This window comes from Empidonax traillii, unplaced genomic scaffold (assembly GCF_003031625.1).
Source record: "Empidonax traillii isolate 1590-97213 ecotype Southwest subspecies unplaced genomic scaffold, ASM303162v1 scaffold544:size423439, whole genome shotgun sequence".
Classification (NCBI taxonomy): domain Eukaryota; kingdom Metazoa; phylum Chordata; class Aves; order Passeriformes; family Tyrannidae; genus Empidonax; species Empidonax traillii.
The window spans coordinates 225,063-238,953 of record NW_020955737.1 but is presented as its reverse complement, the minus strand read 5'-3'; the positions used below and the strand labels follow the sequence as shown (position 1 = coordinate 238,953).

General features: G+C 41.5%; 1 protein-coding gene across 6 annotated transcripts in view; it reads left to right on the top strand.

Annotated features, from left to right (window-relative positions):
* Window positions 1-13,891, top strand: part of EVL (Enah/Vasp-like) — a 125,203-nt gene that overhangs the window by 42,257 nt on the left and 69,055 nt on the right. For 5 of the 6 annotated variants that reach the window (XM_027897516.1, XM_027897517.1, XM_027897512.1 and 2 more), the window contains exon 2: window positions 13,171-13,339. In XM_027897516.1, coding sequence (XP_027753317.1) covers window positions 13,171-13,339 — 169 coding nt within the window. Of the gene's footprint in view, window positions 1-4,277; window positions 4,435-13,170; window positions 13,340-13,891 lie in introns of those variants that run through there. The other variant, XM_027897513.1, reaches the window with a different exon arrangement.

The following is a 13,891-nucleotide window of genomic DNA, read 5'->3' as shown; positions in this document are numbered from 1 at the left end:
GACCATTTCTAATGGCTCTTTAGATCGAGGACATTGCTATGCTTTAACATCAAAAGAAAGTTATGTGGAGAAGCTAAGTACACCTCTTAAAATCTGCAGTACCGAGGAGGGTTTACAACACTAATTCTCAGCTTCTGGAAAAGGCAGGAGATAGTACACCTCATCTAGGGCTACTGGTGGGAGCAGTAACTGATCTTCTCTTGCTGCTTGAGGAGCTGTGGGTGGTGTGGCTGGTTGTAACTATAGGTACAGAGGTGCCTTCTGTCTGCAGCAGGGAGATGCTGATGCTGGTGGCTGCAGTGAGATTGCTGGCGTGGAGACTTAGAAGATACAGTCCTTGGTGCCACTGGCTGCCATGAAATAACGTGAAAATGTTTGTTTAATAAGGACTCTAAAATGTCCTCAGGACTCTTAAGTGCTTTCATAATTTCAGGGGGACTTTTCCTGGCAGACTTTGATCATATTAAATAGATTTCCCATGATATCATAATGCTCCATTTGTTATAAATGTGCTGATTTGCGGATGTGCAATTAGCTGACTCAAGCAAAAAAGCATTATAGATATCCTGTGTATGAAGTGGCAGTTTATTTCTCTCCATATGGTCTATAACTTGTTCCATGCTGCTTACCGTGGGGTCTGGGCTTACTGCCCATTGCTCATCAGAGTTTACAGAGAGGAAAATTGAAGGCAGCCACGGAGTTAATTCTTTGCAATACAGTAATTTCCTTAAGGCAATACCTAAGCTGTTTGCATCAGCCAAAACAGTCCCCTTGAAAGCAGGTGAGTCCCGACTGTTCCCTCTGCGGAGTGAGGGTTAGAGATGAAATTGTCTTAGCAAAGGGCACTGCATGAATTGACAGCCAGGGGTTTCCTGAAGGAAAAAATAGGGCTCCCCAAATCCCGCATAACTCAGATCCTTTAAAAGACTTTTTTTTCTGCCATATGTTTATTTACCATTATTTGAATGGATCTATACCAAGGGTTAAATCTTGTCCCTCTTAAGTCCATGAGTAAACTTCCTTGGACTTCAGCCATGATGGGATTGCATTCTGAAGTAATTGTCTTGAGAAGACTCGTTTTCAGCACAGGAACAATTGTTTTGCTGTCAAAGTGGCAGTAGGAACCATACCTCACTGCACATTTTTAACTCTTCTGATAAGTATATTCTTCTCTTCTCTCTGGTATCTCTTTTGCTCCTTTCAAATGAGTGGAGAGAATGGGAAAAAAAGAGATTTGAGAGAGCAATAGCATATATTAACATACAGGGTTAAACTTTCTGAGGAAAAGGAATTTTTTTGTCTCATCAGCATGTTTAACAGTTGCAAATCTCTGTGTATGAGGAAATGTCTTACATTCAAAGACTATTAACAGCTGTGAAATTAGATTTACAAATCTGAATATATATATCTGCATATTTTTATGCTGTTGCATAGCATTTGTGCATATATTCATGAAATCATTTTGTAGTTTATGAAATTAAAGTGTACAGTTTCAGTGTGAACTTTCAGATTTCTTAATCATGAGGTCGTTAAATGAGAGACTTGCCATATGCAAATTTTGAAATTTGTGCCCTATAATATGATGCTTTTGGAGAGAAACACAGAATTAAAAACATCAGATAAAAATGTATTTAGTTATTTGGAAGCTGTGAAACGCATATTATGAAAAAAGTGGTTTAATCGTGTCTACTCAAATAACTCTTAGGTGGGTACAATATTATGTTATTGTTGTGGGGTTTTATTTAATAGTATACACAACACATTCCACAGTGCTTCATTTCATTCTTAAAAATTGTCTTAAAAATTTGGAGAGGAGTCATTCTGAGGCTGAGACACTCACCTTTCTGTGTTCAACCTATAGCTCTAAGGACTGAAAATATATAACATTATTATCTTATATAAAACACAATTCGTCTGGTAATGAAACTCTCCAAAAGAAAGCAAATACAGTACTTGGGTGTCTTTGGAACATGAAAGCCTAGTATATGGCCAGCAGACGTGCTGCTCAGAAACCTATGGGAATATTCACTTAATTGCAACTAAAGCCTCGCTTCCGTGTTTAGGAATCCTGATCTGCTCACACAGATCTCAACACATGACTGAAATAATCTGTTTATCCAGCATATGGTCCTTTGTGAGCACTGGATAGAAGTCAGCTACTCAGTCTTATGTGTCATTTGTCACAGAGTGCTGTTTCCTTCTAAGTGCTCCCTTTCTAGTCCAGGGCCGTGGAGGCATTTTAGCAATGCAAAGAGGTGATTAGAGGCACTTCTGCTGGAATGTATGCTGCAGTGCTTAATGAAATTAATTTGGCTTATCACAGGGGCACGGAGAGGCAACGCTGGGCTTTGTCCTACTCACTGTCACTATTTCCTGGGGTGACATTGGATGTGTCAGTAGTGCTCTTTGCTGTGCTTTCTGCATGCACAGTGCTATCAGGAGCTGGGGGAGGGCTGGGAGTTTTCAGATATGCTCAAAGGTGTTTCTGTTCAGGAGAAACAAATCTTTAAAACCAGGCTTTTCCAGCTGATATTACTGTAGCTGATGTTTGTGAGTAAGGAGAATCCTATCTGCTTGGTATAGCAGGAAAATTATTCTGACTACAAAGTGCTGTCTCCTTCCCCCCAAATCAGTGACTGTATCTATCTCAGCCACAAGACATCAGAGAAATAAAAGGGCTCCTCAGATCTTTGCTTAGTCCATCTTCCTGTATCCTTCTGCTTAGAGCAGTGGAGACAGTGTGGCTGTTCTGGGCAATTAGTGATTTGTATCCATACTTATTTGGAGATGTGTTTTTCAGGTTGTGTCCTTTTCTAGTACATGCAGTGAAGCGCTATTTACACTGACAAACTCTGCAATAATAGTCTAAGCAATGTGTGAGCTCTGCAGGGAACCTGCCACTTGACTCCAAATAATGTCAGTTTTTAAATTCATGAGAGGCAGGATTTTTTGAGTAAAACAAGATAATGCCCAAAATCCGCACAGATCTCAAAGCAGAAAGGTGTACTGTCAGGAAAATGCAGCCAAATAGAAATCCCAGGACAGCAATAATAAAAGGCTTCATTAAACAGAAAAAAAAGAGCAAAACACAGCAGAAAAATATGTGCTTAAATGTCAGTGAGAACTTTATTTCATGTTGATTTTAAACTTCCCCATCAGTTGAAAAATGAAACTCTTCAGTCATACAGAGAGTTTCTGCAGAGGAACCACAAGCTGCAGCTGAATGGGCCATGCACCGCCAATTGTGAGAGCAACCAGATTTTCACACCCATGTTTTTACTAGGTGCCATTTCACCAGTAGGTTCTGTAGGTCTTTCAGTTGAACCATGAAAGTAATCTCTTGTAACAGGAAAACCAATGAAGGTGAAAACCACTCTGCTCCTCTGCTCAGATGGAACGGTGCTTGCAGCCCTTGCTCCCAAGCAGAAACTGCGCTGAAGGGTTTATGTGTCTGGCATACCTTGCCAAATTCAGCGTATTTCTTACACCCCTATCTTCTTGCTGTATTAAACAGGGATCTAAGGCTATTCAAGTGTATGTTGCACTTTGAAATCACTGCAAGGCTGTCAGGAATTGTGTGGTCTCCTGAGGACTGGTCTCCTCAGGGCTCCGCAGTTTTGCGCTCATTAGTGGAGACTTCAGAGCATCTGGTGCTGACTCGTAGAGAAAGCCTGTGTGCCTCTGTGGTGAAATCATGGGTTCTCGCTGTGTTTCCAGCAGTTCTTCAGGAGCTGAGCAGCTCTGCAGTTTGTGGGGTGCTTTGGGAAGTTACCTCTGCTCCGGATCGAGTTTGGGCAGATGGGCAAAGGGCATCAAAGTAGGTGAGAAAGATAAAATTTTGAACCGTGCTGTGCCAGTTAAAAGTTTTGGGATGGATCTGGACCCCAGCCAGCCACCAGGATCCCTGGTTGGCTGCAAGGTGGAACAGGGCCCTCAGTACCACTGAGGGCCCTGGGTTTGGTTCTGCACTGCGTAAACGCCCATGCCGTAAATGAATAATAGCAATTTTTTTCTGGGTCTGAGCTTTGTTTGCTTTTGCTTTTGCTTGGACAGTGAACCCGTGCTTTGAGAAAATAAGCTAAAAGTTTTTAATATCCGTACCTCCAATGAGGCAACGGCGGCACATCTAATCTTAATCTATATTGTTTGTACTTTCGTTCAGTAAAGCAGTTATAAGAAATAATACATTTCTTCTTTAAAGTCCCTTCCCCGCCCCTTCTTGTACAAGTGTTACTTCCTGCCCTTCTGCTCTCTCAATAGTGCTTCCCTTTCCTGTTTTGGTTACAACCCTTCAAAGAGACTCCTGGCTTGTCCGCCTGCCAAATTTGTCTTCTGCTCAGGTGAAGTAGACTATTTGGATTTAGGCACACGTGCCGGATTTGAGTGCGTACTCCTGCGGAATTGCCTGACCGGGTTCTCCTCGATGGCAGGCACGTAAGTATCTGGGGACCATGCCCACTGGCAGGGAATTTGTTGACCAGAGTTAATGTGACTGGAAGGGAAGGAGAGCACATATTGTGATAAACACAGAAGGTCTGTGTTTTGGTTATAGCCTTGTAGAATAATTTATAATTGTATAAAATGGTAATTAAGCTTTTATGGTAATGCTACATTAATATGCATCCCCTGGCAGTGAGGGAGAAGCTGACTTGATGAATCGAGCGTCCTTCATTCCTGGTCTGCCTCCATCAGCTCCAGGGGAGTTGTCACAGGTTTATTTGCATTTCTTCTGGGATTGAAGGGAAACCAAGGCAAAGTGATGCCAGCTTTAGTGAAAGACCTTTATGCTGATTTCCTCTATTCATTTTCGAGTCTGTCTCTCCTGGTCATTAGTTATGATTATGATCTTTTAAAGCCTTTTCAAAGCCCATGAGTGAGAGCCTTCAACCATGTATTTTCATTTGACAGTCTGATTTCAGGTTTTGCATAATATGTATTTTACAAGATTAGTTACTTCTCGTTTTTATTTCTGTAATTTAAGGGGAAACAGAAATAGTTTGTGGTGTTAGCAACCTGATCCAGTCCAGTTGCTTTTTTATTGTTTTTGACTAATTGAGTTCATAGTGTTTCTCCCAGCCATTTACTTGACTAATTTTTAGGAACTTCTAAACAACTACTTGGTGTTTATTTTTAGGAACTCCCAAAATATATCTTCAAGGTGGTATGCAAAATCTGAAAGTGAACCACATTTCACTGCTGAAAGAAATGCTGTGTGAATCAAAACATTAATGGAGCAGTGGAATTTCTCCATTAGGAGAGAGCACTGACACTGCCTTGTTGGAAGTTGGAAGGGAAAGATTCCCAGAGCAGGGCATGGCTCTGGGAGCCTGGCTGCCCAGCAGCAGTGGCACTTCTCTTAATCAAACCACTTCCTCTGTGAAGTGCCTTTTGCAAAGCAGACCTCTTTAAGCACTTTTTAAGATGCTGAGTTGAGATACAGGTGACTGAAGTTCCCCTTAGAGTCATTTGAATTCTTACGCTTCAGTTTGCAAAACCTACCAGAAGAGCGACGGGTTAAAATTAACAGCACCACATAGTTGGAAAATCTCACAGCATAAACTAAGCAGATGTGCCGGCTTACAAGGGCATCAGTCTGTGGCCGGTCTGCTGGCCCCAAATCTCCGCTGATTGGCAGATGTGCTATTTAAGTGCCACGGCAGACACCGAGAGGTCAAGGCTCTCCACGGACTTTCACCGGCAGTGCTGAGGACTGAGTTGTTCTGGACTGACAGTCAGGCCCAGGTGGAACATCTGTTCTGCTGCTTCAACATTTTGCATACTCTATTTATTTTTTTGTATTTCTACTCACTTCTCCCGTGCTCGAGAGCGCTGAGGGGTAACAGAAGGTTATGCAAGTTTCTCTGGTCATGCCAGGATTGCGTGCGTGTTCCCGAATTTAGCAACTCATCTGCCAGAGTCCTAGCTTAGTGTGAGACCTGGATGCCCCATAAACTCTCTTCTGGTTTCCAGCTGACCTGTCTGCAGCATATACTGGACATGTCCATTCCCACTGGGTATGCCTATGTAATAAGGGAGAAGTCAAAATTAATGTCTCATTCCTAGGAGAAAGAAGAGAAATTCTTGGATCCTTCTTGTGGAGGTGAACTGGTGTTCATCTTACTCTTGATAACGTTGTAGGTTATCAGTATTTCCATTTACTGCTCTATAAAATAAGGTATTTGTCTTGCAGGTGTGTCGAGACTTTATTTAACAGCGTCAGTCTTTTGGAGAGCTACTTCTGAAGGAAGCTTCATATTTTTACTATTTTCTTCTAATTATTTAATATTAAACTCTCTAGATGCTGGAGTTTAACAGTGGAGAAAGGTGGTGGCCAGGCACCTGCAGCAGATGCTCAGTGCAAAAGGCTCATCTCCCACTGACAGTGCAGCCAAACCCCAGCCCCAAAGGCAGACCTTCAATGTGAATAGGCAAGCTGAGCAGGAGACCAAAAAATAGCAGCTCCTCTGGGAGCTGGGCATCACTTCGGGCTGACTGGGGCAAGGGCAGCATTATTGTGTAGGTCTCTGCACAGGTAGGCAACCAGGAGTGAATGCAGATTGAGAACTTCTGACCACTGGGTGCACAGGTTGGTTTTTCAAGGGATGCCAAGAAATGGACATAGTGATTGCGGCATCTCCATATTATACATGAAAGTGTGACTGTTATTATTCTAAATATCTGCTAAGGTATTCAAGCATCTGCATGTCACTGAGGATTAAAAGCAGCTATCTGGATGTAAAGTCCCTGTGGAGTTGCTCTTGTGTGATCAAGTGGTGAAATTCTGTATTTTCTCTACGAGGTCTTGCTACATTGTTGGGGTAGTTCTTCAGTGCTCAGTGAGGAAGGAGGGTGTACGATGGTGACACCAGCTGTGCTGCAAGTTTGGTTGCAGAGGGAAGTAGACTTTGAAAAGGAAGTCCCAGAAGGTGTCACAAGTGTGACTGACAGGGAGAAATAAGGCTTCCAATGAGAAATGGGGTCATGAGCAAAGCTGGAAGTGAACCTCTAGTGGGAAGGCTGGAGAGCCACTGCACTACAGCAGTTTTATCTATAATGAGTTCGGATCTCAGATACAGTCTACATGGCCAGAATGACCCGACTGCCTTGTGTTCAGAAGATGTCTCAGGTTTTTTTGTCAGGTTTTTTTTTTTTTTCTAAATCCAGTGGTCAGAGAGAAATGTCACCTGTTTCAGATTAATGCTGAAACACTTGCCCTGCCTCCCAGTCATTGTTATATTTGTTATAGTGAAAACTGTTAAAATGTTTAGCAAATTAGACCATTAGAGTTTGAAGTACATTTTAAGATGCTGCAGGAACATGAATTGTAGCTTAGTAATTTTGAGGTGTACCGCACAGATCACACATCTCCATATACAGGATTTTGGACTTACATTAGCTGTTTAAGCTGATATAGAGAATATTCTGTCAGCTTCTTAAACCAGCATCAGCAATTTCTTGCATATCATGTTTAACCACACAAGTATGACTTTCTGTGGCAGACTCAGTGGACAAGTAGAGTGAGATGTGTTAAATGGCTTCTGCGTTATCTCACACATTCTGTGTGCTGAGGTTTTGTTCTCAAGTAGGACAAGCCTGGGGGGTAATTAATATTAACAATTTCTCACACCAATAAGAATTATTAAATCAGTCCAACATAATTTTTAATTATTAACCATTTAAAGGTTGAGGGGCAGATGTATGGGAGATGGAAATGAAAAATGTTTCTGAAAATAGCTGTTTGCATTTCCTATGAATGCCAGAAAAGAGCTTGTTTGAAGGTGAGGGTATCATAAGCATCTTGAAACAAAGTAAATCCATTATAGGTTCAAAGCATGAGAGCTTGATTTCTATCAGGAGCTTTCACAGTTTGTGCTAAGAGAGCTTCTGCCCCAAGGACAGAGTTGCATCTGTAAATATGAAGGATAGTGGAAGTCTCCAGGTCCACCTGGCATGCTGGAGTAGAGCCCACAGAATTAGGTGTTTCATCCTGAAGCTAGCTGGCTGTGGATATTTGTTACACCTTTTGTGAGCATGATTTGGTGACCCTCCAAAAGCCGTATGACGTTGTCCAGGCTCTAGGAGAAATATTTTAAAACTCTCCTATTGCCCCTGGAGAGGTGATGTCTGGGTAGGTTGGTGCTGGACAAGGGTCCGGGGTAGGGCTGAGATAACCCTGGTGCATGGCAGGCTCTGCACAGGCCAGGTGGTCAGAGCTGGGCTCAGCGCCTCAATACCATACTCTGCAAAAGTTTTGTTCATAAGAAAATAACCTTGTAAGTAGAGAAAACAGGTCAGTGAAGGAGCACACTGCAGCTTGGCCACTTGTCTTTTTCCCGATCTGGGACAGGAGAGAAAAGTCTTGGATACCTTTCAGAGCCAAAGACTTGCCTCCAAACATTATGGTTTGCTCTCTTTTTCCTGTTTATTCTCTATAACAGGTGCTTTGTGGTTCCAACCTGAGATTTTAGCTTGTATGTTTGGATAACCCACTGCTCTAGGCAGAGTGAAGCAGGAGGACTTTTCTCTGATCCTTGGCTCCTCCATTACCAACCTCCATAGAAATGTCTGTCATTTGTTTCCCCCCCACCCCTATATTTCTTCCTTCTACTTAATCATTTGTAGTCAGCCAGCTAATGTCAAGCCATGCCACTAAGTCTCGTGTGATAATTCACAAAAAACCCCAGATATTTTCCCGAAGATTCCCTGTGTTATCTTTCCGTACTCCTTTGTGGCACTTTTGTGGCTATAGTTCTTGGTAATCATACATGTACTAAAAGCCAGGAAGAAAGGGCTGCATTTTTCCAAGTTCTGCACAGATGGAAGAAGAGAAGAGTGTTATTTCAGGATGAAGGCACCTCCTCTGCAGCACTATCTCAAAGTGCAGCCTCACTGCTACTCCTTGACTGTTCTCCCCAAGTGCAGTAGTACCTTATCTGGTACCTCTGAGTTTCACTTGGCTCATTTAGGGCTGGAAGTGCTGCTGACACCAAAGCAAGGAGGATATGGCAAATCTGTGGGGCCAGCCCATGCATGTGCTTGGCTGCCCACACTCAACAGGGCTGGGCAAGAAGGGTCAACGCTGGCCCTTTCAAGAAGGGCTAACTCCAAATTACCCAATCTGCTAATTTTTGAAGATGAACCCTAAACACAAGAGATGGAAGAGACTGGGTCAGAATGGGTTACACAGAATGAAACAAATTTTATCATCTGCAAACTTTTTTTTTTTTTTTTTTTTCATTTTTGTGGTTTTGTAGTATTGAAACAATTCTGTAAATCTCAACAATGAACACTGGATTTTAGGTACCAGCTGTGAATGAAGGATTTCCCAGTGCAGCCTGCTTCTATCGGATGGGAAGTTAAGCAGATTTGCTTTAACTTCAGGCAAACAAGTGGTACTGGTGCAGAGGTTTGCCATCCCACAGATATAAAGCACTGAGGAGAAAATGCTTTCAGAATAAATAAGGGTGAATATTTGGATCCCGAGGAAGAACACCTTCCCCTCCACATTTAAATAAGATGTCTTAAATCTGCCTCAGAGTAAACCATAGCACATTGGAGTAGATGTTATGCACAAATCTGAACAATTTTGTAATTCAAACCTCTCTATGGTTCAATTTTTATGTTTTTTATACATCACTATCTTTGGTGGGAACTCATGTGGATGAGTCTGACTGCACATTAACGTAAAATAAAAAATCAATAGGGGAATAGTAATATTTGACGTGGTATGTGAAATTTAATGGACCTCCAACATATACCCATTTTTCAGTAACTTTTATGTATTAGGACGATAAAGCAAGCTCTAGAAGTCTCCAATCATAATTTTCTGTATAAATGCTAATATCTAACAAACTATGCTCTTGGAGGAGGAAGGTGACTATGCACAATTGTGTAACTAAGACCCATATTTGTTACCTGTCATGTGAAGTTGACATAAGTATAACCAAATAAATAATAAATAACCAAAACTTTTGCTGGACCTTTGTGAAACTGCTGATGCTTCATTTATGTTTAAAGTAATGTACTCCACAGAGAGTAATAGAGAGATTCTCATTGACCTTTATAAAAGCAACATTTTCCGAGCTGTTTTCAGGGAAGTCTATTAAAGTAGCAGTGGGACAGTTGTGCCTTTTATGTGTAGGAAGAGCAAAAATCTTCAGGATAAAGAGTTACACCTCCATTTAGGGTGAGACAGCAAGCTAGGAATGGGTCCCTGGGGGCATTTTGGGTGTTTAAAAATTGATGAAGTGCTTTGCAGAAAAGGATTCCCCTTGTGCTGTACTTGTTCCATGTTCCTTTCTGTTATTTCACTGGAGGACACATAACAGGCTTAATCCTGTTTCCAATTAAATGAATGATGAAAAACTTCCATTGACTGCAGGAGAGCAGGGATTGAGCTTGATGTGTTGTTACTTTATGTTACAGTAACAATTGGTCATCATGCATTAAATATTTATCCTGGGGTCTGTATCTGTATTTCAGTCACGGGGCAGTAGCAGGTTATGTGCTGCCGATTTTAGGGTAGCAAAGGCTGAAGGCAAAGGTTCCATATCTACTGGAATCTGGATATGGCATTATGAGTAATGCCACGGTAAGGCCCTTGTGTCTGTATGGCTGGGTGTATTCTTGTTGTAAGTAAGGATAATTTAATTAATTTTGACTAATCAAGAAGCTCATGGTAATTGTGGGTTCCAAAACTCACCTGAAATGGAGACAACATTGGGTCCAAGGCTTGCTCTAATGAAACCACTGATGTGCTCTTGCTTACTGGAGTGTACAGTGAGGCTTGTAGTGAGTGGCGAGGCTTGAGGGGAAGAACATGGTGTAACACTGGCTGAGTGTGACTCTCCCAGCAATATTGTTTTCTGGGATCCCACAGGCTCACTGGGCAGGGTCTTGCTGTGCCTAAGGCAGCTGATGCTCCCCCCACCTCTGCAGCTGGAGATGGAACCTTGTAGCACAGACAGGTGGGCACCATTCAGCCACAGGACTGCACTGGGGATTATTTTTGGCCATTCTGCTTCCACATGGCAAAGCTAATCCAGTGTACCTGCCCTTTTGCTGGTGTATTTCTCTCCCATTCTCCCCATCTGTGAATCCAAGACAGGCTGAGCATCCCCAGGCAGGTCTGGAGGATGCAGGCAACACTGCCACTGCTGCCAGGCTGTGGCTCTTGCACCAGCTGGAGGATTAGACAGGCTGGAGTGAGCTCAAATCCCTCAGCTGCTAGTGTCAGATATGGAGGAGCTGCCACAAGACATTAGCTTACCTTAAAAAAAAAAAAAAGGAGGGAGAGGTATTTGCTGGGTAAGTACATCAGCAAAAGCACAGCTGTTGTCCAGGTATCTCATGTAACAAAGCAACAGCAACTGGTGGATAAGCTGAATTTATAAATTCAGAAGAATATAGATAAAATAAAGTTTAGTCTTTCTGATCTGAATATATTGCTCCAATAACGGTATCTGGCCCTTTCCATGCTACATAATAAAAATATGGTTTATCCTGAATTTTCTTACTCTGTTCCTTATGGAGATATCTGCCGGTGTCATTACTCCCTCTGTAAATGCTGTGAGGAGTTTTCAGGCTCTTGCTCGCAGCCTCGAGGAGGTCTGCGGGCTACCTGGAGGCTATGTGGAGTGACTGATAAAACAAGCCAGTCCGTAGGCTTTAGTGTACCATGGGGGATACATCTGCCTTGGAAATCTTTTTGAGACCCACAAATCAGAAAAGATCGAAAACTGCTGCTGTAATCTACCCAGATCCTCTTAATACTTGCAGTAACGTGCTCCCTTTCATTCAAATGATGGCAGTGATGGGGTCAGGCGGGTTTGGGTGTGCAGCAGTTGGTACGATTTACAAGTGGCGTGATTTGGCATGGTGGCAGTGCAGCAATATGGTTTAGCAACACCCAGGAGCTTCTCATTTATTTGTTTGTGTGTGCTGGGGAGGTAAAACCAAACAAAGATGGGAGGAAAAAGGATTTGTGTGCAAGGCGGATTAGTGCTTGATATTGCACTGTCGAAAATTATTTAATACAGCTTGGGCTCAGGAAGGGAGGTATGTGTGTGTGTATATATATATATATATATTTACACACATATATATATACATATATATAGGTCTTAAGTTAGGAGGGCACTCAAGAACTTAAAATTTTTGCAGGACATAAATCCTAATAGTTTCATTGAGGTCTAAGAACTTAGGTCTGTTTGCTTGTTGAAAATCCCTGTTACATTTAAAGATCTTATATCTTCAAAATTTTCAGGATTCATTTTTTTCTTCATATTAGGAACTCTTATTTCCTCCCCTATAAGAAAAGTAACTGGGAAGTCAAGAGAACTGAAATCCTGATCTGTATTGACATGTCACCTCAACAGCATTTGCCAGTGGCATTTATTGCTCATGATGGGTGTGTTTTATTATGATTCCAGTACATTAGTCAGGATATGAGAGTAAGAGGTAAAGAACTAAGGGATTTCTCTGAATCTAAAGGAGAAAAAGTTATTAATGCTATACAAAGTGTATGTACTTTAATGCTGGAATGCAGACACTCATGGATTCCCCTTCCCCACTTTCTTTGCTACCAGGATGAAGGAAAAAAGAGATCTTGTGTGTTTTGCACCGTGTATTCTGGGACCTTTAAGTGCGTCAGCAGGTCTGGGTATTAGGCGTCAGATGGATTAACTTAATTGATTTCTTCAGTTTACCTAACGTGGCTTTTGGTTCAAGGTCTGCTTGCTTCCAGTTTTAAATGTATAAATCAGCTGTGGATGTCACGTTTGTTTTGTCAGTAAGCTGTAAAATATTGGTAGGTTTTCATGCAAATGTGAAAGGCTTCACTTGCCAATAGGTACATAAAATAAATGGAGCATTCATACTGTTGGACAGTTTTCATAGCATTTATGTGATGCAGGTTATTTCTCAGGGCTTAATGTTTTATTCAAAATAGATTATCAGTTCAAAACAGCAGCATACAGGAGGTTTTTTAGGTCTATGAACACATATACATCAGCTTTAATTTAAAAGATCAAAGGATTAGCAGATCTCTTATAAAACATATCTTGTAAATAGTTCTGATAGTTTCTGTTGGTTTCTTTTCCTTTACAAGTTTGCAGTAATAAGCAGCAAATTCACTGCTTTTTTCCTGTTTTTGTTGTTTTTGCTCTCCAGTGAACAGAGTATTTGCCAAGCCCGAGCTTCAGTTATGGTCTATGACGATACCAGTAAGAAATGGGTGCCAATCAAACCTGGACAGCAGGGATTCAGCAGGATCAACATATACCACAACACGGCCACGAACACCTTCAGGGTAGTTGGAGTTAAACTGCAGGATCAACAAGTGAGTAACTGTATCAAGTTTCCTGTAAATTAACCTTTGATCTCATTTGGTAACCTCAGTTCTACACCTAATGCAACATTTCCTGCTCTCTGCAAGGTGCCTACAAGTCTGTTTACTCCAGTGTTCAGATTTTATACAATTTTTTGCACATAGAATGTATCCTAGATTATTACTCCTTATTTGAAAAAAGAACTTCTGGTAGATGCCAGAGAGATTTTAATGTTATTCCCCCCTTCCATTTTTCTCCTGTGAAATGATTCTTGTTTTGTTCTGCAGGTTTTGCTCTCAGCACTCCCCAAATTACTTTCTACTTGGTTTTAGTACTGTAATAAAATATTATTTTATTTAATTTTTAAAAATTTAATATATTATATTAAAATCCACTGCTGTCTCACTAAAGTGATTGTTACATTGCCCTGTTAAGTAATTAGTTCCATGTAATGCACTTTAAAATCCTGGGTGCACACTGTGATCTGATTTACAGCAGCCTAATTCTGCAGGACCTCCTTGGGTATTAAAGGAGTTATATGGGATTTAGATTACCAGAACTGG